Raw genomic sequence first — 26,079 nt, forward strand, 5'->3', positions numbered from 1 at the left:
TTGGCAAACATATGTTGTAGTATTGTATGTATTGTTAGGGTTAGATCTTGGAAAACTAAAATATTTTTTTCAAATATTAGTTTTCACCTATATGTGTTTATTTCTGTGTATAGTAAACACTTTTCAAGTTTGATTTGATTTTATGAAGTCTTTAATTAGATAATTAAGTTTAGGGGTTATGTTTAGGGTGTGGACGACTTATATTTCAGTTGTCTGTTGAATAATTTACACGGACGACGTAATATTCAGTCGTCCACATCGTACCAAACCGTTAATTTACCAATGTACGTTTTAACCTAACTGGATCATTTACCGGACATATAAAAGCTATTTTTTTCACTATTTCACAACTTTACGAAACCCTAGCGCCGAATCTCTCCAACGGCGATTTTGAAGGCGATAAGACGAAAACCCTACCGTGGTCGTGTTCCTCCGTTATCTTCGCCGGTAATCTCTCCGATTACGATGAATCTCGTTTCTCCTTCATGCCGTAGAGTATTTTCGTAGTTTAAACTGACCGTCCGCTTCCTTTTTTTCAGATCTGAAATCTCGTTTGCCAAACTCCGCCGCCGGTATGTTATTTCTCATGTATTAAGGCGTTTAGCCGCCGGAAAACCCTAAATATTTTAGTATTGATTACTCAGACGACTTCCAGGAAGTGAGAAGACTACTTGGACGACTTCCAGGAAGTCTTCTACGATGTCTTACTCTCTGGACGACTTACATGTAAGTCGTCTGAGTAGTCTTCTCACTTCATGGAAGCCGTCTGGAAGTCTTTCTCAGACGAATTTGTCAGAAGACTTCCAGACGACTTTACAGGAAGTCCAGACGACTTTACAGGAAGTTCAGACGACTTCCAGACGACTTTACATGAAGTCCAGACGACTTTTAGGAAGTCCAGACGACTTTCAGACGACTTCCAGACGACTTTCAGACGACTAACAAGTAAGTCGTCCCAGAAGCCTTCCAGACGACTAACAAGTAAGTCGTCCAGAGAGTAAGACATCGTAGAAGACTTCCTGGAAGTCGTCCAAGTAGTCTTCTCACTTCCTGGAAGTCGTCTGAGTAGTCTTCTCACTTCATGGAAGCCGTCTGCAAGTCTTCTATAGCATTTAACATAGTGCGCAACCTATGTGTTTGAGATGGTTGTTTGTGATTATTTGCAGGCCTTAAAATGGATTTACCAGAACTCCCGCCGAGGATGTTTACATTAGGAGAAGAGCCCGATGCAATCAGGAGCATTTCGTATCATTCTTATGACACGAAGTTGTTTAAAGCTCTATGTGATTGTCTCACAGCTGACGAATATGAGGATCTGAAGGCGTCGAAGTTAGGAGTGTTCATCAAATTCAAGGAGCTTGACTTTGGTTAGACTTCAAGGCTGGTACATTTTTTGCTCTGTTTCCAGCTGGACATCAAGAAGAAGTTTGAGCTATGGAGTCTTGTCGTTTCACAACCTGTGAGGTTTTCACTGATAGAGTTTGAACACCTCACTGGGCTGAACTGCGATTACATCAAGGACCTGGAAAATCCAAGGTGTGAGGTTACGTCGGAGATGGCTGCTTTCTGGGAGAAGATGCGTGTTGATATCGATACTGGGCCAAGTATTGAACAGATAACAGAAGCATTTTACAACTGCGACGAGTGGTCTCCGGACGATCGCATGCGGCTGGGATACCTTGCCATCTACGCAGGATACATCGAAGGGAAAAAGTTCTCATCCGCTACATCAGCTAGTCTTGCAAGGCTAGTGATGGATTTAGAAAAATTTGAGAATTATCCATGGGGGAAAGTGGCGTTTAAGGTGCTGATGGATTCTCTGAAGGCAAAAGACTTGACGCAAACTGGTTACACTGTTGATGGGTTCATACAAGTGCTCCAAGTGTGGGCGTACTATGTTATGCCAGAATTGGGTGCTAATTATGGGTCTCCCATACCAAACAGACCGTCTCCACTGTTGCTGGCTTACAGGGGTGGCAAAAGACAACGCAAATGTTTTAAGGCTGCTATCAATAAACAGGTACTTAACTTCACTCCTAAGACTTCTCAGACGACTTAAAGTTAAGTCGTGTGGATCGTCTTCCAACAAAAGACCACTCAGACTACTTACTTTTAAGTCGTCTGAGTGGTCTTTTTGTTGGAAGACTTCCAGACGACTTAACTTTAAGTCGTCTGAGAACAAAATACTTCTCAGACGACTTACTTTAAGTAGTCTGAGAACAAAATTCTTCTCAGACGACTTAACTAAGTTTATATCTTTTATTTATTGCAGACTATCGTGAAGAACTTCGTTCAGAAGGATTTTGATGAAATGTTTCCAAAATGGGACGGAGACGTAGATGACCCTGCCGCAGATAACATAATTAAAGTCATGTTTAATGATCCTGGATGGGAGTGGACCATGGAATGCTGGCCAGTCACCGGTACTCGCAAGATTGTGAAGATGGAAGTGAGTCCAGTGAATAATGAAGTGAGTCCCGTGAAGTCAGAGAGTGTTGTGAAGGAAGGAAGTAGCAGACCTCGGAAGAAAGCTCGTAAAGGGTCTTCTGTTTCTGCTGAGACACCTGCGGCGGGTAGTGAAGGGATGACGCATCAGCAGATTGAAAAGTCCTTGAAGGACATATCTGATGCCATTAATCTTGGCTTTGGGACGTGCCTTAAGGAGCTCAAGTTACTGGCGGATAGGATGGTAGCTGTGGAGAAGAAGGTGGGAATCACCAACAGAGGGGGTTCATCTGATGATCGTCAACTTTGTGAAAAACCATTCCCAAGATACACAGCTCGCCAATTTTGTGAAAAACCATTCCCAAGATTCATCATTCTCACCATCTACGATCCCAAAAGCCAATGAATATATCTGAAAATTACCGTCTTGTGCGGCTGCAACCAACATAGTACCCCCATACTTCCCACTTAGGTGAGTCCCATCTACCACAATGACCCTTCTCTGATACTTAAATCCTCTGATCGAAGCTCCAAAAGCAAGAAATAGATACTTAAATCTATTCAGAGAATCAAGTTCTATAGCTGTGATAGAACCCGGATTTGCTGCCTTGATTTGCTCCAAATATGAAGGCAGTCGCTCATACCCGTCTTCCGCTGATCCTCTCACCATTTCTTGCGCATATAACAATGCTCTGTATGAAGTGGTGTAATCAAGTGTCATGCCAAACATGTTCTTCATTGCATCTTTGATATGCTGCGGATTCAACCCATCAATGATTCCCACTCGATCTATGAAAAGTCGACCAATGTACTTCGGAGTACAACGTTTCCGCTGAGCGATTCTGTCTGGGATGGAACATGTATGAGTTGCCAAATACTTGGTTACCCAAAACGTTTTAGTCCCATGTTTCACACTTGCTCGGACCTTCCATTTACAACCACTAACACGACATGTTGCCACAAACAGAGTTTTCGTTGACTTGAATATTCTGAAGGAGAACCTACGCCTCACCGCTGTCAACCGCAACTCTGAAAGCAGTGCATCCTTACTAGCAAAACTCTGGTTGACATAGATTCTGTCTGCAGATGATCCTTCTCCTTCACAACCATATGCCCCTTTGTAATCATCAAAATAGATTTCATCATCTTCTTCCTCATCCTCATCTTTAACCTTTCCATACTCACTATAATCCTCAGCATCAGCGACAACAGGGATGTCAGCATCCTCCTCCCCATTATGATCCTCAGCTTCATCCCCCTCTTCAGCTTCATGCCCCTCCTCAGCTTCATCCCCCTCCTCAGCTTCATCCCCCTCCTCAGCTTCATCCCTTTCCTCTGAAACCGTTCTCATCTTGCTAAAGCTTGATACACAAAGACGTACTTCATGCGTTTTAGTTATCTCGAGCAAGTTCTGAACTTGTCTATCACTTGTAACATGAATAGGAGGAAGGTCTGGAGCCATCTGTTGTAATGAGTAGGTTAGCTCCACAGACTCTGTGTTCATGTTCAGGTTATAATCTTCTTGAGCCATTGCAACAAGATCAACATGTGTCGAACCTTCATTCAAAAATAACATTCTCGCTCCTTTGAAATGATCAACCACAAAATTCCAACATCCATCTTTCAACAACCATTCTCCATACACTGCATGTAACTGACGCATCATCTGAAAAAGTCAAAATAAAACACATTAGCAAACTTAGAACAAAGAAAACGAAAGTTTATTAAAGATCGAAGCGGACGACTTCAATCTAAGTAGTCCAGACGACTAAAATATATGTCGTCTGGTCAACGCAGAGGTTATTTTTGCAATTGACTTTGAAATCTGTAACCTGAGACGACTGAAAGTTAAGTCGTCTGTTTTTGTTTGGTTTCAAAAAAATTTCCAAAGAACCTAGACGACTTACATTTCAGTCGTCATAGGTTAGTTTTGCATTTGACTGGATAATTTCAGAAGTTTGACTTCCCCAGGCGACTTACATTTCAGTCGTCTGGCGAAAATTAAAATAACAATATTTTTTTAAAAGTAGACGACTTACAGTTAAGTCGTCATAGGTTAGTTTTGCAATTGAAAAAAAAAATTTCAAGATTTAATTATATACAGACGACTTATAATTCAGTCGTCCACGAGACGACTGAAATGTAAGTCGTCCAGAATTTACGAGGTTTGACCAGAATCTCGGAAAAAAAATCCTGGACGACTTACAAGTAAGTCGTCTCGGGGACGACTGAATTATAAGTCGTCTGTGTATAATTAAATTTTGAAGTTTTTTTTTCAATTGCAAAACTAACCTATGACGACTTAACTGTAAGTCGTCTACTTTTAAAAAAATATTGTTATTTTAATTTTCGCCAGACGACTGAAATGTAAGTCGTCTGGGGAAGTCAAACTTCTGAAATTATCCAGTCAAATGCAAAACTAACCTATGACGACTGAAATGTAAGTCGTCTAGGTTCTTTGGAAATTTTTTTGAAACCAAACAAAAACAGACGACTTAACTTTCAGTCGTCTCAGGTTACAGATTTCAAAGTCAATTGCAAAAATAACCTCTGCGTTGACCAGACGACTTCCAGGTAAGTTGTTTACAGCCAGACGACTTCCCAAGTAAGTCGTCTGACGAACAGATCTGGAAAAAAACTCGATGTCATACCTTAAATTGGTGAGATAAGTTCCTTAGCATACATAAGGCTTCTCCAAGCACACAGAATCACAAACGAAAATAACCCACACAGAATCATTAGCTTCTATGACTCTATGAACCATAAAAAATTTAGAATCAAAATTTTGGGTTTTTTTAGCTCATTGTGGAGATAAAGTGAGAGATATGTTGTGTTTAGTTCATAAGAATGGAAAAAGAAGAAGGGTAAATCGATTTTGGGAGCATTAAGAGCTTCAAATTGGTTGTTCATGGTGGTTGTGGTATTGATGACAATGACAATCTTGTAATTACTCGAAGATGATGAGGGTGAGAGAGTAAAAATGTCATTTTCGAAAGAAAAAAAGAAAAAAAAAATTGAAGACATTTTCGTAAATTATATGAACTTGTGGGGTGAATAGGGCAAAACCAATTTTAAAAAAAAAAGGAGGTTAGTTTTGTGTTTGACTTTAAGTAATAGGTCAATTCTGCAAAAAGCCCTAAAAGTGAAGTATCACTTTTTTTTTTTTTTGCTGAAAAAGTATCACTTTAGAATGTTAATTCTGCAAAAGGGTTACGTATGTTATGTATCATAGTCTGATTCATTAAACTGGTCAAAGATTGCATCGTGTACCCTAGGGAGATTGTTTAGTTTGATTGGGCTCAATAAATGCTCCAAATGGTGTAAGTGTAACAGTATCACCCGATCAAATCATTAATACGTAACATTTTCTCAAATAATTTTTCTTGTACATTTGAACTATATATACATGTTTAAACACACAACCAATACTTGGTCTTTCAAGAATGTATTACACTGTATTATAATCTTTAATTGTTTCCCTCAAAAAAGGGATATACTAAAATGTTGCCAAGTGTTCGTATACCAAGTTACGACCACGGAACTATTGACAATGATTATCTACTCAAATTCAATCGTGGCATCTCAATCTAGTCATGTAACCGAAGTTTTTAAGTTCCTTGCGCACCGCAGAAATGAATACTTTTGACTCATTTATTGACTAAACGTTTCAAAATATTCCTGTCTATGATATAGTATATTATATTGCCTTTATGTATATTATATAGTATATCCATATATATCATTGCCTTAATTTGTCTCACGTAGTACAGCTCAGATCATTTTTTTTTTCAATATGCTGGTGTTTCTTCTTTCTTTGGAAGCTATAATTGCTTTGAATTTCTTTTTAAACTAAAGAAGAAGAAAATGAAGTGTATAAAACAAAAGTGACCCACACGGTATTGAAAGACGAGTTGTTAACTAATGTTACACAGCCAATTTCCCACACAAAAGAAAATAGCTTCGAACTCTACACGGTGTGAATGTGTTTCGCAAAAAGCCACTCCACTCTTCGCCGTTCCATTCTCATTCTCGTTATCATTCCTTTTTTTCTACGGACAAAGTAAAAGCAGTAGAAAAAATAAAAGTAAACTGGTTTAGTGAACCGCAACCTTAAGCTAGCGTAGTCGTATTGATTCAGGTAGCGTAGGATCTTTCTAAGTGTTTCTGGATGGTACTAAATTACGTCGATGTATGTGGGGTTTGAAAATCTTTCGAAGTTAAAAATCTTGTAATCACTTATTTGGATGATGATGAAAGTTGTACTTGAGCAAAAAAAAAAAAAAAAAAAAAAAAGACCCTTAAGCTAAACAAATAAGTCGTCATTTTGAATGGCACTGAACTTCAAGCTCTTTATTCCCTTGCTGTGGCCAACGCTTCAGCCACTGTGGTTAACACATGCGGCGTCCCAGGCCCACTCCAATTTTTTTTATTAACATAGTGTAGATTCAAATTTAAATAGTGTTCTAAAATGTGATAACATAAAATATTTAACAAGCTACTCAAATAAAAATGAATAAATTAATTAAAAAAATTTAAAGCAATGTTAATAATTTTTTTTTTGATAAACAGTTTTCTTAAATTAATAATTCGTCCATACAGAAGATAACAGAATCAAAGATAAATAGAAATGATTAAGTTTAGCTTACTCTACTGAAGCTTCTGAGAGTATCTCTAACCCACCTCTATATTTGCCTCTATAATAGCATTTAGAGATAAAATCACTCCAACTCTACTCTATTTCTACCTCTAAAATAGATATTGCTATTTTCACTTCTATATTTAGAGGAAGAAATAGCATTCCTCTATAATAGATGCATACTATTTTATTTACAAAATGATCCTTTAACTTTTTACTTTAACAATTATAACCAAAATAAATATTTTTTAGTAAAAATGTACTGTTTATATAAATATATAATCATACTTTTTATTTATATAATATTTTCTATAAAAATATTCAGTGTAAATAATATCATAATTTTATGAATATTACACTAAATTGGGTTGGTTTTCAACTTTCACAAATAAAATGTACTATTTGTAAAATTAGAAAAGAATATATCAAGAATATTCCTTTTTAGAGGAAGAAATAGAAGAATACATTGGAGACAAACTCATCTCTATTATAAAGTTTCTCTATTTTAAAAAAAAAAATATAGGAAAATACATTGGAGATGGTCTAAGAACGTATTTTAAAGAGAAAAATAGGGAAATACATTGGAGATGGTCTAAGAACGCAGAAGAAGCAAGAAGACAAAAAAGCTAAAAAATATTAGCCATGAAAGTGAGATCCATGACCACCACGGCCACCTCGACCCCGCTTCCTTTTAATATTTTTAATATTACATCTAGACAAATAGAAGCAGGGCGACGAGCAATGACACGAAATATACGACGTGGTGGAAAAATTTGGGTACGTATATTTCCAGACAAGCTATCCGCGGATCTTTTTAATGCTGGAATTAGACCTGCTATTAATGTAGGGATTTCTGTCTCGAGAGTAGGATCTGCCGTTCAAATTAAAGCTATGAAACAGGTAGCTGGAAAATTAAAATTGGAATTGGCTCAATTGGGTATTATGATGGCTCAATTGGCTCAATTGGCTAGGTAATATAATAGATTTTAACTGGCTAATTCTGAACAATATAATTACACCCATCAAAAGTGGCGGGTTTGGCTAGGTAACATAATGGCAATGTATCGGACTGCAAATCCTGAAAAACTTCGATTTGCCCGGCCAACAGGCGGGCGGCGTGCTTATCTTGTGTGACAACACTACAGAGCGAGTGGCTCTTCTAGGCGGGCAGCTGTATGAAAACAGATTCTTTTTTCTATCAGAAGAACCAATCCCAGAAAAAAATTTCATTATATCATTTTCCCTTACGAGTGAGCAGAAAAGGGAGGAGGAAAGAGGCCCTGGCGAACGGTCATAATCATCGAAGGTGGGTTGGGCTTCCTTTTATATAAAAATGATCGAGACCTCGCAAACAACAACGTTCCTTCCCCATATGGAGTTCGGAACCCAAAGGCTTTCGAAATGTTCGCTTCAACCCCGAGGAACGCCTCCCAAAAAAAACAAAGTTGGCTTGACGAAATATTTTAAAAGTTGACAATTATAAGATCTAAATTTATATTTGCCCAGGGCCGTTATGGCACTGAGCCAGCCCTGATCACATGGATCAACATCAAGCCGACATATCTGCTGTGTGTGGTCTCCCTACATGCATCTTCAATACACTATCCAGAGGTGACAGCAATCTTGAACTCTAGCTCGAGAGAAGGCTTCTCTATAGTCTCTAGCTAGATGGGGTTCTGTCATACTGCTTAACCTGAGGATGACAGTTGGAGCTCGTAATAAACACTTTACAAGAACTTAAGAAGTTAGGACCACCACACCACCAACAAAACCAATTGTCCTAGCCAGCGGAAAAAGCCCACAAACAACAAGAAACATCAAACCCAGAACCAAAAGGCTCATTTACCAAGCCCAAACCACAAAGTAAAAAGTTACATCAAAACCGAAACCAGAGATCTCATAAAGACGCAATGGCTTATGAATATGGTTCCCTGAATGTTTTTTTTTTCTTTTTTTTGTTTCCCTGAATGTTATTGCACCCACCAATGCTTAAGTTCATGAACTTTAGATGGTTTTCTAATTTGTTGATTTTGTTAGGATTAATCACTAGAGCAGGTTTAAAATTTGCAAAAAAAACTTAGCACAAGAGATTTATGAGAGAAATTGGTTTATTAGAATGTTTTAACCAGCAAAAGCGCAACAGATGTGCGTCAAAATCACAACACCGCCTAAAAGAACACAAAACCACGAGTACATTAAGCAAACAAATGACAAAAGTTCAAATGCAATGCAAACTCTCCCACGACACACATGTCACAGCTTAAGCATCAGCAAACCTGCAACCAACAGAAGAATCATCAAACTCAGAATCATAACACCATTCAATTCACATTTACTTCCTATTCTGATTCAAATTCATAAGACAAGTACCCGAGCTCAGAAAGCTTCAAGTGTGCCTCAGCGTAATCAGCGAAAAACGCTTCTTCATCCTGTTAACATTACAACAATCAAACATTAGTTCCAAACACCAACTCAATGAAAAGAAAAAGAGTTTAAGAGAGAAAGGATGCATACATCTGCGTATTTCTCAACAAGAGGACGGAACACAGGATCATCCAACAAAGCCTTGTCAGAGACAAGCTGAAGAAGACCTTCCTTCTCACCGCTCAAGAGCTCCCTGGTAAGATACATAATACACATTATCAGTTAATAAACATATCAGCATTGATTCCATGAATAAATCAAAACCTGTAAGATGGAGATACTCACTTGAAGTAAGAGTTGTCGAAAATAAGAGGGTTTGAAGTCCATGCACCTTCGAATCCAGACCTATCCTTGTGGCATCTTCCCTGTGATGCAATCATTCATTCATCAACGATTTGTAGATTGAAACCAAGAAAAAAAATTTCTTTCTAATGATAATATACGAACCAGAGTGTGGGCGCCAGATAAAGCGACAATGTCCTTGTCAGATAAACCCATCTGCTTTGTAAACACCTGTCTCAAGTGGTCACATCCCTTTGTAGCATCAGGGAGACGTCCCTCTGGTGGTGGCTGAGGCTTGTCCTGAAACCAATATATAAATGTTAGTATTACAAAATAGGCATGCTGGTTCGGTTAGTTCGGATTATTCAGTTTGGGTAGTTCAGTTTTCAGTTAGTTCGGTTCAATATAAATCTTACCGAATTAACATGAAATAAAGTTTCTTCGGTTTTCTAAAATCCTACCAAAGTTTTCGATTTCGGTTAAAATTTGGTTTAATTTTATTAAAATTTGGGATAGATTCAAATAATTTCGGTTAAATTTGGTTAGTTCGGTTTGGATTTCCAAAAAGAAAACCAAAGTAACCAATTGCCGAACCGAACCAAAACCAAAGTTTTTAGAAAACCTACCAAATTGAACCGAACTTCTAACTGAACTAACCAAAATTTCAGTTGAGTCGGCGAGTTAGGTTCAAAATCTTAGGCCTAATACAAAGCTACATTCTCATTAGTCTATCTCTACATTTTTCTCGACCCATCGAGAATACAAATCTAGATCAAAGACTAACCTCTCTTCCAGGGTGGAAAGGAATCTCAGGACCACCAGTGACTTCAACAGCCACAACACCAGCAAGCTGATGGAAATCAGCAAAGGAGATGGTAGGGAACTGCTCTCTGATAGGCTCCAACAGCCTAAGAGCAATGTGGATCCCACTGTTAGCTCCATGACCTTGCTCAGCATCAAACCTCATCGTTCCAAAAGGACCACCAGTCCTTGACGCACAATCAAATGTTCCAGCAGAGTGCCATCTACAGTTTATAAGAAAGATTCAGACACAACCACACAGATACTACTTGTCAAACAAAACCACGGTTTAGAGATTACTTACGCGAGACGGACCATGATAGGTGCACAGTTCTTCTCAGCGATCAAGCCTCTAAGCTTCCTCTTACACTTCTCAATAGCGTTCTGGTAATCTTCGCTCACCGTTGGGTAGCTCTTCGTCATCTTCGCTAAAATCTGAGATCCAAGCACAGATCAAATCAAATAAAAAAAATACATAACTCAACACGACACGACCCTAACTACATCCGACCAATGATAGCTAGCGTTGACTAAAGTCAACGGAAGCAAAGAGATCGAAGATCTAGTATGATAAACACACATCTTTCAAACTCAGATCAAGCTAGTCATAACGATCATAAACGGAGAAGGGTTTTTGTTTCTACCTTTTGGGGAATTGGTGGCTGGCACGAGGTGAACACGAGTACTTTTTGTCTGAAGCGTTGAGGAAACGGAAAGTACAGGAAAATATATAGGGTTCTTGTCTGAAGAGGAGGGACGTTCTATTATTAGATGCCGTTAGATAACGGGTATCGTGTGGTCAATATTAGTTAGCGTAATCGACGGTGAGGATTTAATGAAGGTTTAAAAATGGACGGTTGGATATTGGGGTTGGTGGAGTATAGGTGGGAAAAGAATAATATTCTATAGTCAAGAGTTTCTATTGGAGGGAAACATGCTTCCGTGTTTACGGGCCCACTAAAATATCAAAACGCGTCGGTTTTCGATTTTGTTGGCGAGTGAATTGACGACAATAGCCTCGGGGTGTGGAACATGCGGACATGTTCGTTAGTGGTTTTTTGGTTATTTCGGTTGTCAGAAGGTGTGAACGCGTTTCTCGCACAAGTAGATTCCATTGGACCAAAAGATAGGTTTTAAGGTTTCTCATTTCTCACCCGACACCCATCATTATTGGTTTATAAAGTTTTTAATTATGGGTCGGTTCGCTTTCGGTTTACTCTGGGTTAGAAGTCCTGAACCAGGTTCATTGATAACTTTTGTGTGTGGTTACTGAGGCTAAACTGTTAACTTTAGCTGCATGGTTGTGTGTGGTTTGGTTCTCGAATCATTATGCGCCAGAGCATTTGACCATTAAGTGTTTGTTTCAGTCCTTGGACACTTAAAATTGAGAAGTAGCGTTTCTCTAGTCTAGGCTGTTTCTTGAGGTTCATAAACATTTCACTCGCTGACTGAGGATGGACTAAGATATCTTGGAAGGCATGTGTCACGATGTTTGAACTTTAATGCACACAAGGGAGCTGTGACATTGAGGTTTGAGGATATTGAAATGTAAACTTAGTTTCATATCATTTTGGATTAGGACTTAGTTTTTTTTTTTTTTAACACAATTAGGACTTAGTTTTGTTGTTGTTTTTAACGTTGGGATTCCATTAGAAATCTAAGTAACTGTGAAAATAAGTGAGCTAGGGACACATTGACCCACGAGTATAGAGCTTTTACTTAGTTATGTAGAAGTCGGCATAACGTCGAATAGTAACTCTGATTCAAATTTCAAAAATTAAATAGAAAGTTGTTGTCTATATTTGGCCCACCAAAAGCAAAAGGTGCCACCATTTTCCCTCCTCTACTCCTACTTTGTCTTTTATATAAGGCAACAGCTAGCAGCTACTTGAGTGATGAAACAGTCTCAAAACTTGTCTTGAATCCGAGTTCTTACAAAGCAGAGATGGAGAACATGGAAGATGGAGGAATCTTGACATACAATGGTAGATATGTTATGTATAACGTACTCGGTAACCTTTTTGAGCTCTCTTCAAAATACATTCCTCCTATTCAACCTGTGGGTCGAGGTGCCTATGGTATTGTCTGGTAAGTTTTTTATCTTTCTTTTTCATTCTTGTAGCCAATCTTTTTCTTCATACCTTTTGTTCTGGTTTTCAGCTGTGCTACAAACTCAGAGACAAACGAAGAGGTTGCTATAAAGAAGATAGCAAACGCTTTTGACAACAGAGTTGATGCTAAAAGAACTCTCCGGGAGATCAAACTCCTTTGCCACATGGATCACGATAATGTAATCTCTTTTTGACTAATACGATTTCATTTATAGTTGAAGTATCATGTTTATAATGCTACACAGGTTATCAAAATGAAAGATATAATCGAGCCACCAGAGAAATATAGGTTTGAAGATGTGTATATCGTTTATGAATTAATGGATACTGATTTGCACCAGATCATAAGATCTAGTCAAACTCTGACCGATGACCATTGTCAGGTTAGTGTTCCTAAACTATACTGATGGCCAGTGACAGATTTATAATCAGAGCATGAGCATTTTAGCTGCCGATATATGAAGAATCAAACTGAAATGATCAAAAACGAAACCGGAACAGAACTCTCAAATACCCGAAAAGTTCCTATACTCATATATCCAAAATATTCATACTGGAACCGAACAAATACCCGAATATGCATAAATATTAATTATATATACATGTAAAATAACCAAATATATATATATCGTTTTTAAAATTATAGTAAAATATATATAAGTATTTGAAAAAAAAAACTAATTATCCAAACTATCTGAAAGTATTTAAAGATTTTTATCCAAAATATCTGAAAGAACTTGAATTATCCGACTTTTTAATTCATATCATCTGAATTACCTGATATTTGACCCAAATATCCGATATTTTATCTGAATTATCAGTGATGATCAGTGACACATTTACAATCGGAGCTATAATGTGGGCACATTATATTTTCTACCATTTGAAATTGTTATTATGTATTTTTTTTTTTCCTAGTTCTTCCTTTACCAAATTTTGAGAGGCTTGAAGTACATACACTCTGCGAATGTACTACACCGTGACTTGAAACCGAGCAACTTGGTTCTAAACACGAGTTGTGATCTTAAAATATGTGATTTTGGGCTTGCAAGAACGTCAACAGAGACAGACATGATGACAGAATATGTAGTAACAAGATGGTACCGTGCACCTGAATTGCTTCTCAACTGCTCGGAATACACAGGAGCTATTGATATATGGTCTGTTGGTTGCATTTTCATGGAGATACTCAGAAGAGAAACGCTTTTCCCTGGTAAGGATTATGTTCAACAGCTGAAACTTATCACTGAGGTAAACACTTGGAAACAGATTATCGTTTTATTATGTGTTTGTGTGTGTGTTAAATGCATTTCTCTGTTCATATCTTTAGCTCTTAGGTTCACCAGAGGACTCTGATCTTGACTTCTTGAGAAGTGATAATGCGCGAAAGTACTTAAGAAATCTCCCACGTGTTCAAAAACAATCATTCAGAGAAAAGTTCCCTGACATTTCACCAATGGCTTTAGATCTTGCTGAGAAGATGCTTGTTTTTGATCCTTCCAAACGCATCACAGGTGCGTTTTGTTAATGTTTGGATGCTATAAATGGAAAGGATCTGTAAGTAAAGTTTTAAATACTAACCAGATGTTTAAATGTGAAAGTGGAGGAAGCATTGAAGCATCCTTATTTGGCTAGTCTCCATGAGATCAATGAAGAACCAACGTGTCCTTCTCCTTTTAACTTTGACTTTGAGGAGACAACTTTGGATGAACAAGACATCAAGGAACTTATCTGGAGAGAGTCTTTACACTTCAAGAATAAGCAATCTCCCATGATTCAAGACCCTTAAAGGCTGATTAAATGTTTTGGAACAAGTGAAAATAGCTGGTAAAATTCTATAGTGTGTGTTTTGTTTGATGATGATTGTGCAAGCCAACGAAAGTGAGAAGTTTTTGTGTGTTATATATGCATTTACTAAAACGTTATACACATCAATTCATGTTAAAATTGATGAAGCAGAGCAGCTGCATCCTATAAATTTTAAAAAATTAATGTAATTGTTTTATAAATAAATAAATTAAATTGATGGTATAGAAGATTTTTTGTGATAAGCTATTTTATTAAAAAAAGATTTTATTCATGCAACTTGCTCTGTTTTAGTATATACTATGTCAATCAATGCAGGAAAGTAATATTCTGGCTGTGTATACTATTTGGTGATTTGGTATATAATTTATAAATTGGAAAAAAACATGCAAGTCAACATCATATATATATATATATATATATATATTATGAACAAACGTAAAAACATCTAGTTATGAAACCGTGTTGCTACAAAAAGTCAAAGACGTCTTAGTTTTATGAATGCCTGTTCCAAAAGTTAATCATCATTATCTTTGCAGAGCCATATATAAATATTCCAATAGACTATATGTTGCTTTCTTAATTAAATAAATTGAGCTGCCAAAATAATTTCTGATGTAAACTATCTTCTTAACGTTTCAAACAAATGTAGGAAGCATCTAGATCGAAGTAAGAAACTAATTTAAACTTTTCTAATTTCACCTCAACGTTGATTAAAAAATTGAGATGATATTAATACAGTCCAAGTCTTAATCAAAGATCAAGAATTGAATAGAGTTTTATATGCTGAACTGATCAACAATTACGATTAGGGAGATGATCAATATCGTTATACTTATACCCTTACATAGATTGACAGACGTATTCACAGTTGTTGACGTTGTTTTTTTTTTTTTGATAAACTCTATCGGCTGATCTGGTAGGCTCCGGGAGGAACGCACTTAGTGATACAGAGTGAATTAGCCCGAAAACGTACCACACTGCCTGACCCGAGTTTGGAATACCTTCCGACTAATGTCAGGGAGTGAACCAACCATCTGTTATGACCCACCATGTAAACCATTTGGACCGAAACCCAAGCCCCAGACTGATAATTTAGTTTCCAAGGAGAATCGAACCCAAAACTGACGTGGATACACACCAAGCCCTAAAAAATTGTCGCTAGGCTACCACCACTCGGTCGTTGTTGACGTTGTTGTCATATCAACTTATCAATTGCGTGTTTCTGTACGTAAATATGGTGGATAAAGTCATCAAATCATGTCCATATGTTGTTTTCAGTGTTTGAACAAAGAAAAAAATGTTGTTGCGAGTGTTGTTTTGTTTGACATGTATTTTTGTTGGTATATGTTTTTTTCACGGAAGAACAATTACGTACGATCGATACACTGCATACACAGCACTATAGATTACATTAGAAATCCACACCAGAATAGGATGTACCAAGAAAAGCTGATTATGGTTTCCGTATAAACCAATAGTAATATGACAATATATGCTTTACGTATGATTTTTCTTTTGGTGGTAAAATGAGCTTTACGTATGTTCGTTGGACGTAGGTGAGGATGTGGAGGATAAAATTATTAATCAAGATGTGACAAAATCAGTCACTCAAATCCATGCATGGCTCAGTTTTTTATCTAAAAAGAAAAAACAATCCATAGCTCAGTGGCCACGTCAGATTGACGGTGGTCAGTTTCGAACCGCCGGGAGCAGACGACAAACTAACGTTGACCAAACTCAAACTATTATGTGACTTTCGTGGCGCCACTTCAACATTTGCCGCACGTTTCTCTAGTGCTCAAGAAAGAAGCGTGCGTTTGTCTTGACGTGGCTTATTCAAATAGAGGTGTATTATAATGGTCCCATGAACCTCGTCGTAGCTGATAATTCTCCGTTTATTACACTATAAATATAAAAAAAAGACAGAGCTTTCTTTCTCTGTTTGTCACTAAAAAAGCTCTCTCTTTATCTCTCCTCCTTTTTCGCAATTCTTCTTTCTTCCTTCGCTTTTTTTTGTCACTCTTCTCTTCATTTCAGGTGTTGGGTTTCTGATTTTCCGACGAGGAAGAGCAAGGGAAGATTAAAAGAACAATCTTTCTATGATGGGTTGTTTCGGCCGCAGTGAGAAACCGAGCAAACGATCGGAGACCAACAAAGGGAGAAACAAGGATACTCTGAGAAATAAGAACACCATCGGCTGTAGCAGCATCACTAACAAGCGAGATGATCAGACTCACCCCTGTTCAGGTGCAGAGTGACGTCTGCCTCTCTTTTTTTTACTCTGCTCCGGGAGCTCTTTTGTATTTGTTGAACTGGTCATGGTTTTAATAATATGGTTCGACTGGATCAAATCCAGTTTAATAATCTCTTTTAATATATTTGTAGTGAATAAATTTAAAAGTAATGTTAGTAAAAATTGATACACAATTTAAAATATAAATGAATTTAAAATATAAAATATTATAAATATTAAAGGAATAATATCATTATAAATATTATTCCTAAAATATGGATGATTTATAGATTTTTGATAGTTAATGATTTTTATCAGTTTAATAACTATGAAATTCAATCCGGCTACATGAATCGAACCGATTATTAGATCAAATCTGGTTATGTAATCGGTTCATGGTCAAATTCGGTTTAACCACCGGGTTGGTCATCTGTATTGTTATCTGTATTGTCTATATGTTCGGATGCATGTTGCCATATTACGTTAGGTTTTGTGTTCTCGTGGAGGGGACACATGTCAAAATTGTTTTATTTTTATTTTGAGCCTTGCTGCCTTTGGTATTCGAATCTTTAGTTGGTTTGTATTCTCACCGTATCTATTATAGTTTGTCACATGACAACTGGTTAATTGATTCTTTCCATGTGTTATAGATTCGTTAAAAGTCAGTCCATATCGAGATGTAAACAATGGAGTTGGTAAGGCGGAGGATCAGCTAGCTCTTGACGCGAAGCGTTTGAATCTAAATAACCAAGCCACGGGGAAGAAACCACAGACTTTTACATTCCAAGAACTTGCAGCTGCCACAGGGAACTTCAGTTCAGATTGTTTTCTTGGCGAAGGAGGGTTTGGCAAAGTTTTCAAGGGAAAACTCGAGAAACTCGATCAGGTACTCCCACTAGTGTGAACGAAACTTCTCTTATATCTGTGATTCTCAGAGTTCTGAACAGTATGGAGTGTTCTTGCTAGGTTGTTGCTATCAAGCAACTCGACCGTAACGGGCCTCAAGGAATCAGGGAGTTTGTGGTTGAGGTATTGACATTAAGTCTTGCTGACCATCCCAACCTCGTGAAGCTTATAGGGTTTTGCGCTGAGGGTGATCAGAGACTATTGGTCTACGAGTACATGCCTCTAGGATCTCTTGAAGACCATCTACACGGTATGTTCTAACTCAACTTTGTTGCTAAAAATCTGTGAATTTGACTCTTTTAGTATTTTTTTTTTACTGTTTACAGATCTCCCTCCTGGTCAAAAACCACTTGACTGGAACACTCGGATGAAAATAGCAGCTGGTGCAGCAAGAGGTCTGGAGTATCTTCACGATAGAATGAAGCCACCTGTGATCTACCGGGACCTCAAGTGCTCGAATATCTTGCTTGGTGAAGACTACCAACCAAAGCTATCAGACTTTGGGCTTGCGAAAGTTGGACCAAGCGGGGATAAAACACATGTCTCCACAAGGGTTATGGGAACGTACGGATACTGTGCTCCTGACTACGCTATGACGGGGCAGCTCACGTTTAAATCCGATATATACAGTTTTGGAGTAGTCCTTCTGGAGCTTATCACTGGAAGGAAAGCAATTGATACTACAAAACCGCGTAAAGATCAGAACTTGGTCGGATGGGTATGTTCTTTCTCTTAGCTGCTTCTCTCAATGATCTTTGCTGAGACAACAACACCTAGGGCTGGGACTTTGAACCAAACCAAACCAAAATTTTCGGTTAGTCAGGTTATGATTTTGGTAGGATTTTTTATAAAAAAAATTGTTTTTCGGCAATCGGTTACTTTGTTTTTTTTAAGTTATGACCAAACCATAACAAATACTGAACCGAACTAACCAAATTTTAAACCGAACTAATCGAAATTAACCAAATTTATCCAAAATTAACAAAATTAAACTTGTTTTAACCGAAATGAGAAAGTTCGGTAGGATTTTCAAAAACCAAATAAACCGAATATCAAACCGAATTTTATTTTGGGTTAATTCGGTAAAGCTGTGTTGAACCGAACTAACTGAACTACCCGAACTCACATGCCTAACAACAACGCTCATTTTGTTCTTTACAGGCACGACAGTTGTTTAAAGACAGGAGGAACTTCCCGAAAATGGTTGACCCGTTGCTTCAGGGACAATACCCTGGGAGAGGATTGTACCAAGCACTTGCAATATCAGCAATGTGTGTTCAGGAGCAGCCGAGCATGAGGCCTGTTGTATCCGATGTAGTGTCGGCTCTCAACTTCTTAGCCTCTTCTAAATATGATCCAACCAGCCCTAGCAGCAGCAGCAGCAGGAGGAGGAACACTTATAGAGATGATGAAGAGAAAAGACGGGACCTCTCGAAAGAAACAGAATCTGAAGGAAATCAAATCAAGTTTTTGGCTTCACCAAGACAAATGGTGGACACATGCATGTATAAAAATACAAAACAGTAAGATTTTTAACATCTCTATTGTTTGGATCTACACCTTGACTCGGCTTCTGTTGTATGTGTATATAGCATGAGTCTATAGAACAAACAATTTTTACTATGAAACCAAAAACAAAAAGATATACACTTTGCAAGTTCTCCCGCGCAAAGCCGTTAGAGAGCTGAACGAATAACCATTTCGCTATGCCCGGTGAGTTTTCAAGGGATACGGAGTTTGCGGTTTATAATGCAAAAAATAAACACCAAACATGGTTTTACAGAAACTTGCATATAGCTACCGAACAAACATTTTCTACTGCCAGACATAATCAATAAACCAGTTCCAAAGGACAAATATCAATTATTCTTCGTCTTCTTGAATGCGATTTGTTACTAATTAACCCCTAATGCGAATTGGCTCAAAAGCTTGCTGCTCGGTTGACAAAAGAAGTAAGCACAAGGGGATCACATAGCATTGACCATTCTCTTCATCTCGGCTGATCTTCTGGGGTCGGGTTCTTCAATCGCCCTCTCTGTCAGCACATGCTTTATGCGGCACATTGATCTCCTCACCTATTATGAGAGATTCACACAACCTTGAATTTCACCAATAATAATAATATCCTCCAATGGTAATAAATAACCGAGGATATATGTTTTTCAGAAGGTTCAAGAGAGACCACAGCCATTTTCTTCGAGATTATTTTCATAAAATAAAACCATTCATCAATTTGTCAACAAATTAAGAGCCACGGCCAGATTTGTAGTAGTAGTACCTTTGGAATGCGTTCGGGGTTAGGAAACATCATGTTCTGAGCTTGAAGCATCTGACGCTGAGTCATCAACATGTTCTTCTCTTTGAGAAGAACGTACCACAGCTTCTGAAGATCATCCCATGACTTGAGCCGCAGCTCCGATGCTTTCCATCCTCGACCTAACACACCAAACATGGTTACAAATCTAATTAAACAAAAATCGTTATATCTAAATATTCAGATTATACAAAGAAAAGATAAATTACTTCCTCACTTAGTTCATTTCATGAACAATCCCACAAAACCGTAGACAAAATGATATACTCAAACTACTTTGTAAGAACATAAACAGAAAGCAGCTACTTCAATGGAGAGACAAGGAAAGGAACTAACCGTAGACAACAGGTTTATCTTCGTCCTGGCTTCTATCGAACTCAAAGAACTCTTCCAGAGGGTTCTTAGCAATCCTAGCAGTCGAAGCAGCAGCAGCTCCTGCTGCAGTACTTGACTCCGATCTCGTCGATGCAGCCACCGCCAAGAACCTCCTCCCGATAAATCTCGTGAGAAACATCGTTATAACGACGGCGACGATCACGGCCACAGAGAAATGGAAACCCTCCTCGGCGTTTTTCGAAGGCAAGGTATATTTAGGGCCCAATACGAACTTTTGGTGATATATGAGCCCAACACAGGCCCAATAAGGTTGGTATATCGAAGGAAAATGAAATCCACGTCATCGATCCGTTCTATTACTCTTAACGATGTAGCAGCCAATCAACGATCGGCATGTAAAGCACGCGGATCGTCTCTGTTTTATATATTCACTTACATTCACCAGTCTTTGGCATATCATCAATCTCTCCGATCGATTTACAGGTATCGTCTCCTTCTTCTTCTTCCTCGTGTTTCTGCAATCATCCGACTCGTTTCGCAGATTTCATATTTCGAATTCGATTGTCAATTGATTAGGATTTTGGTTTTGGTTCTTCAGATCTTTGAAAACTTAGCGAGGAGATATGTCGGGAAGAGGAAAAGGAGGGAAAGGATTGGGAAAGGGAGGAGCGAAGAGGCACAGGAAGGTGCTTAGGGATAACATCCAAGGTATCACCAAGCCTGCCATCCGTCGTCTTGCTCGCAGAGGCGGTGTCAAGCGTATTAGCGGTTTGATCTACGAGGAGACAAGAGGAGTCCTCAAGATCTTTCTCGAGAATGTCATCCGCGACGCTGTTACATACACCGAGCACGCTAGGAGGAAGACTGTTACGGCTATGGATGTGGTTTACGCGTTGAAGAGGCAAGGACGCACTCTCTACGGTTTCGGCGGTTAATCAAAAATTGGGATTAAATGTTACGGTTATCTGGGAATCAATTTGATTAGTGAAAAGTAAAACAATGAGTTAGCTTTTATGCTATGTCTTGTAGCCAATGTGATCTTCATGTAGCTAAATCGATTCTTAAATGAAAGAGTGTTTGATCTCTATTATCTCAAATTCTGTTTAGGCTGGCCCTGACAGTGTTTGACCAGTGTTTTGATTCAGGTTACAAACTCGGAGCATATTTCATTGATCATTACAGTTACGGTTACTTTTACTTGAACAGTTTTTGTATACTTGCGTTAAATGATCAATGAACTATGCTCTGAGTTTGTAACCTGAATCAAAACACTTGTCAAGCTACTCTAGAGAATAACCATATTGTTCTATTATTGATTCAAAAAGCATAACTACAATATACGATGAGATTGAAACATTCATCTTTCCATTACAGTCTTTGTCCTGGAAAATCCCATGTTGACGAACCAAAATGAGATCCAAGTCGCAACCATTTTTATCAATCAAAAAGATATCGTTTGGAAAATTTAAAATAACCAACAACGCTGATTTTGAGTTAAGCAACAAAGTGAATATTTCAGCTAAAACTAGAGTGTCTTAAATAAATAATATGCCTTCGTTTATATCCTACTACTCCGTCTTTTGCTTCGCAGGAGGAGTGCGAGGTGAGTACCGATAACCACTGGTCAACCTCCCTACAAACTTGAGAACTTCATCTATCAGAATCACCGGAAGCGACACAGCCAACACCAGCAGCCACTCGTTCAAACTCAGCGGCACAATCCCAAACACCTGCGCCAAGAACGGCACGTACAGTATCACAAAATGCAGCCCAAACGACACCGCCATCGCCAAGAGCAGCCACGGGTTCACCCACGGCGGCATCGTCACAAGGCTCCCGTCCTCCGAGAGCGCGTTCAGTGAGTTGAACATCTCAATAGCCACCAACACCGAGAGGGAGAGCGTGGACGCTTTGATCTTCCCCTGATGGAAGTACTCGCACGGGTTCGACTCGAAGGAGAATGTCTGAGAGCCGGCTGTGAAAGGAGACACTTTGAAGCCTTCCCATGATGAGCACTGCCCCCAGTGAGCTAGCTGTGAGTAGCTCACAAGGCTGTGACCGTCTTGGCTCAGGTCTATGCCCATGAAGCTGCTGTGTGTGTACCATATGATGAATACTCCCACCGTCGCTACTCCCACGTACATACCAATCACCTGTAGACAAAGTTAACCCACATTATTAATCAACAGTTTAAAAAACAAGTGAGAAGAATCTGTGTGGTGCTGCATACCAGATAGCGGAAGAGGATCCAGGCAGTGATAAGCGAGTCATCGCTTCTGCGAGGAGGCTTCTTCATGATATCCTTGTCAGGGGGATTGAATCCCAAAGCAGTAGCTGGAGGACCGTCTGTTACGAGATTCACCCACAGAAGCTGAACTGGGATCATGCCTTCTGGGATTCCAAGTGCAGCTGTCAAGAATATTGATGCAACCTCACCAATGTTGGAAGAGATCATGTACCTTTTTTTATTCATCATCATATAGTCAGAGATTGATAGGATCAGTATATGTTACTACATAACTCGAGCCTTTCTATAAATAGTAACTAACAGAAGACTCACCTGATGAAAGCCTTCATGTTGTTATAGATGGACCTGCCTTCACCAACAGCTGCCACAATAGTGCTGAAGTTATCATCTGCTAACACCATGTCTGATGCCTCCTTTGCTACCTGCAAGAAATAACCTCAGAGCTTTAGAAAGCTGATAGAACCATAATCATCCAGTTTCATAAAACCGAAATAAAATCGTTCTTGCAGAAGAGAGGAGAGAGACATGTACCTCTGTGCCAGAGATACCCATAGCCACACCTATATCAGCCAACTTAAGTGCAGGAGCATCATTGACTCCATCTCCAGTCATGGCAACCACTTCTCCATCTTCTTTGAGCAACCTAACAATCTCTTGCTTGTGCTTTGGTTCAGCTCTAGAGAACAAGAGCCCTCCACTTTGCCTCAGATGATTCTTCTGATCTTTAACATCCATAAACTCTTTTCCAGTCAAGCTTCTGGTGGAGATATCTTCATCTGCCTCAAACACTCCAATCTCACGGCAGATTGCTTCCGCGGTGCTCTTGTTGTCTCCAGTTATGACCATGACTCGGATACCTGCTGTTCTGCAGTCTGCAATGGCTTGACGCACCTCTTTCCTCGGAGGATCCTTCAAAAAACATTGAAAAAGTTAGAGCATGAATCAATGACCAAAGAAGAAACAAGAAGGAACTAAAACTCACCCTTAGACCAACAAATCCAACAAATGTTAGATTGGACTCAATAGAAGAATAATTGGATGGGTTGAGGAGTTGCTGGTGAGCAGGATGGTCTTCGCTGCCATCATAAGTAGCGAAGTCTGATGGAACATCAGAGTAGGCGAATCCGAGACACCTTAATGCACTCATGGACATATCATGTAGGCTTTGTAGAATAAGGTCCCTTGAGTACTGGTCAAGCTCTTGAGTTGAACCATCAAGTAACTGAATATGCGTACTCCTTTCCAATACATTCTCAACGGCACCCTGCACAAAAAAATCAAAACCGGTCTCTTAGTAGCTGAAGACAAAGGATTCTTTCAACTAAAGCACAAGCCACATAGAATGATAGAACAGACCTTGACCAGTAACAGTTTCGTTCCTGAGCTGGAATCCACCATAACTCCCATTGATTTCCTGTCTCGGTCAAACTCAAGAGTGGCAATCCGTTGCTCTAGTTCACTCCATAACCGACAACAACCTTCAGTAATGTAAATAAAAGGTTATATACAGGAGTTTCTTGTATCTGAAAACCTGTGGAAAACATGAGAAACAAATATAACTAAATACACATACGTAAGACATCACCATTAGCCAAAGATGAGGCTTTATTAGCTCCTTCTGGGAACCCCATTTTCTCAACCAAAACCTGCTCAAGGAAACAAACACCAATAGATTAACACTTGACAGCCTCTGAAGCTTGAAAACATAGAGCAGAAGAAGTATACTTAGTAGACTGTTATACCTTCAAAGCTGCCTCAGTAGGCATGCCCCTAGCAACAAACTGATTCTCAGATTGCTCAACATTCGCATCATTACAAATAGCAGCAATTTTGGCAATCATCTGAAGATTTGTATCCATCCTACCCACAGGCCAATCTTCAATCTTCCCATCTCGAGGATCAAAAGAAGTCCCCTCAACATTAAAAGACCGAAGAGTCCCAATTCTAGAACCCATAGCAACAAGCTTCGAAACAGCCATCTGATTAGTCGTCAGAGTCCCAGTTTTATCAGAACATATAACCGTCGTGCAGCCAAGCGTCTCCACGCTAGGCAACTTCCTAACCAGAGCATTCTTCTGAGCCATCTTCCGCGTCCCAAGAGCCAAACAAGTCGTAATAACCGCTGGAAGACCTTCCGGAATAGCAGCAACGGCCAACGCAACAGCAATCTCGAAGTAGTACGTGCACTTCTCGAAGGAGAACTTAAAGTTTCTCGGCCAGCCATCAACAGACTCCCAGGAGAGAAAGTATTTCACGTTAATGAGCCAAACCAACGCGCAGATTAAACCAATGATCATCGTCAGCGCTTCTCCGAACTCGTTGAGCTTCTTCTTCAGAGGAGTGTCTTCCTCGTGCTGCGAAGCTTCTTGAATCTGCGAATGCACCCTCCCGATCTCGGTACTCATCCCAGTGTGAGTAACCAAACAAACACAGCTCCCGTTAACAACCGTCGTCCCTGCAAACACGATACATTTCTTCCCCTGAATATCTGCATTCTCCTCCACAGCCTTGGTAGTCTTACTAACCGCCTCGCTCTCTCCCGTCAAAGACCCCTGCTCAACTCTCAGCGTAGAGCTGATCAACCTCACCACACGCATATCAGCAGGGACCTTATCACCCACCCTGAGCTCCACAACGTCGCCAGGAACAAGCTCCTTAGCAGGTAAGCTAGACAGCTTAACCCCGTCGCGCGTCACAGTCGCCTGCTGAGACTGAATCTCCTTCAGAGCCTCCAAGGCCTTCTCAGCATTAGTCTCTTGCCAGATCCCAACGACTGCGTTCACGATCAAGATCAGGAAGATCACGAGCGGCTCGACGAAGGCCGTGATCCCCATCTCACCGCCTTCGTCGCCATCAACAAAGGCTAACACGAAGGAGATAACAGCCGCCGCCAAGAGAATGCGAACTAGAGTATCGTTGAACTGCTCCAGAATCAACTTAAAGAGCGACGTTCCCTCAGGCTTCTCTAACTCGTTCAAACCGTAGATCTGATGACGCTTCGCCACGTCATCGGTGGTTAGCCCTTTCTCAACACTGACGCCGAAGTGATCTTCGCATTCTCTAACGTCTTTAGCCCAAGGTTCGGAGTTTGACGATTCGGAGCCGCTCGTTTGCTTATTAATCCCCAAGTCTTCGCCTCCTTTCCCCATTTAAGATCGTTAACTCAAATTCAACGACTACGAGATCGCGGAGCAAAGGAAACACTACTCCGTACTGTTTATTCGATGCGGAGATCGCACGCCTCTCTCTCTCTCTTCTTCTTCTATGGAGGCCTTTACAAGTTGAACACGATCTCCGTAAGTTAATTACAATAAAGTCCTTGTATTCTCTTCTGATTCGGAATGTCTGTATGATTTGTACTTTGCTTAAGGGGCTGAAAGTGTAAATTATGAATCTTTTGGGGGTGTTCTGTTAATTTAAATAAGCTTTTCTTGGTGTAGTGTGTACGTATAATACTCTTTGTATGAGAATATTTGCTTTTCAGGGAATGGGATCTGCCACGTCGATCACATGGGGCTGCGCTCTGCCACGCCG

General features: G+C 39.3%; 7 protein-coding genes across 8 annotated transcripts; 4 read left to right on the forward strand and 3 right to left on the reverse strand.

The window, feature by feature from the left end:
* The first annotated feature begins 1,174 nt into the window (after positions 1-1,174).
* On the forward strand, positions 1,175-2,851 carry LOC125592046. The gene is made up of 4 exons (XM_048767045.1): positions 1,175-1,367; positions 1,479-1,750; positions 1,805-2,020; positions 2,273-2,851. Exons 1-4 carry the CDS (start codon positions 1,175-1,177, stop codon positions 2,849-2,851), a joined length of 1,260 nt encoding a protein of 419 aa, XP_048623002.1.
* A 6,320-nt stretch (positions 2,852-9,171) lies between these two features.
* On the reverse strand, positions 9,172-11,382 carry LOC106401842 (L-ascorbate peroxidase 1, cytosolic). The gene is made up of 8 exons (XM_013842447.3): positions 11,233-11,382; positions 10,893-11,023; positions 10,572-10,812; positions 9,953-10,087; positions 9,791-9,870; positions 9,596-9,698; positions 9,452-9,510; positions 9,172-9,357 (listed from the first exon to the last, which is right to left on the reverse strand). The coding sequence occupies exons 2-8, from the start codon at positions 11,009-11,011 to the stop codon at positions 9,342-9,344; spliced, it is 753 nt and encodes a 250-aa protein (XP_013697901.1). The 5' UTR covers positions 11,012-11,023; positions 11,233-11,382; the 3' UTR covers positions 9,172-9,341.
* Positions 11,383-12,439: 1,057 nt separating this feature from the next.
* Positions 12,440-14,601, forward strand: LOC106397884 (mitogen-activated protein kinase 13). The gene is made up of 6 exons (XM_013838511.3): positions 12,440-12,676; positions 12,749-12,878; positions 12,945-13,082; positions 13,618-13,950; positions 14,030-14,213; positions 14,301-14,601. The coding sequence occupies exons 1-6, from the start codon at positions 12,534-12,536 to the stop codon at positions 14,486-14,488; spliced, it is 1,116 nt and encodes a 371-aa protein (XP_013693965.2). The 5' UTR covers positions 12,440-12,533; the 3' UTR covers positions 14,489-14,601.
* A 1,844-nt stretch (positions 14,602-16,445) lies between these two features.
* Positions 16,446-19,304, forward strand: LOC106397504 (probable serine/threonine-protein kinase PBL5). The gene is made up of 5 exons (XM_013838093.3): positions 16,446-16,755; positions 17,392-17,627; positions 17,708-17,897; positions 17,974-18,365; positions 18,809-19,304. The coding sequence occupies exons 1-5, from the start codon at positions 16,608-16,610 to the stop codon at positions 19,172-19,174; spliced, it is 1,332 nt and encodes a 443-aa protein (XP_013693547.1). The 5' UTR covers positions 16,446-16,607; the 3' UTR covers positions 19,175-19,304.
* Positions 19,305-19,373: 69 nt separating this feature from the next.
* On the reverse strand, positions 19,374-20,556 carry LOC106397506 (39S ribosomal protein L47, mitochondrial). Its single transcript, XM_013838094.3, has 3 exons — positions 20,298-20,556; positions 19,926-20,083; positions 19,374-19,722 (listed from the first exon to the last, which is right to left on the reverse strand). Exons 1-3 carry the CDS (start codon positions 20,473-20,475, stop codon positions 19,615-19,617), a joined length of 444 nt encoding a protein of 147 aa, XP_013693548.1. The 5' UTR covers positions 20,476-20,556; the 3' UTR covers positions 19,374-19,614.
* Positions 20,557-20,661: 105 nt separating this feature from the next.
* Positions 20,662-21,384, forward strand: LOC106400031 (histone H4). The gene is made up of 2 exons (XM_013840448.3): positions 20,662-20,780; positions 20,896-21,384. The coding sequence occupies exon 2, from the start codon at positions 20,921-20,923 to the stop codon at positions 21,230-21,232; it is 312 nt and encodes a 103-aa protein (XP_013695902.1). The 5' UTR covers positions 20,662-20,780; positions 20,896-20,920; the 3' UTR covers positions 21,233-21,384.
* A 256-nt stretch (positions 21,385-21,640) lies between these two features.
* On the reverse strand, positions 21,641-25,852 carry LOC106400030 (calcium-transporting ATPase 4, endoplasmic reticulum-type-like). 2 transcript variants are annotated; one of them, XM_048765439.1, is made up of 8 exons: positions 24,288-25,852; positions 24,131-24,191; positions 23,902-24,023; positions 23,528-23,809; positions 23,077-23,454; positions 22,858-22,967; positions 22,528-22,756; positions 21,641-22,450 (listed from the first exon to the last, which is right to left on the reverse strand). In XM_048765439.1, the coding sequence occupies exons 1-8, from the start codon at positions 25,692-25,694 to the stop codon at positions 21,866-21,868; spliced, it is 3,174 nt and encodes a 1,057-aa protein (XP_048621396.1). In that variant the 5' UTR covers positions 25,695-25,852; the 3' UTR covers positions 21,641-21,865. The 2 variants fall into 2 exon arrangements, with proteins under 2 accessions (XP_048621396.1, XP_048621395.1); XM_048765438.1 differs by having other exon boundaries at positions 24,119-24,191.
* Between the last annotated feature and the right edge of the window lie 227 nt (positions 25,853-26,079).

Source organism: Brassica napus, chromosome C8, assembly GCF_020379485.1.
Source record: "Brassica napus cultivar Da-Ae chromosome C8, Da-Ae, whole genome shotgun sequence".
In the NCBI taxonomy this organism is placed as follows: Eukaryota; Viridiplantae; Streptophyta; class Magnoliopsida; order Brassicales; family Brassicaceae; genus Brassica; species Brassica napus.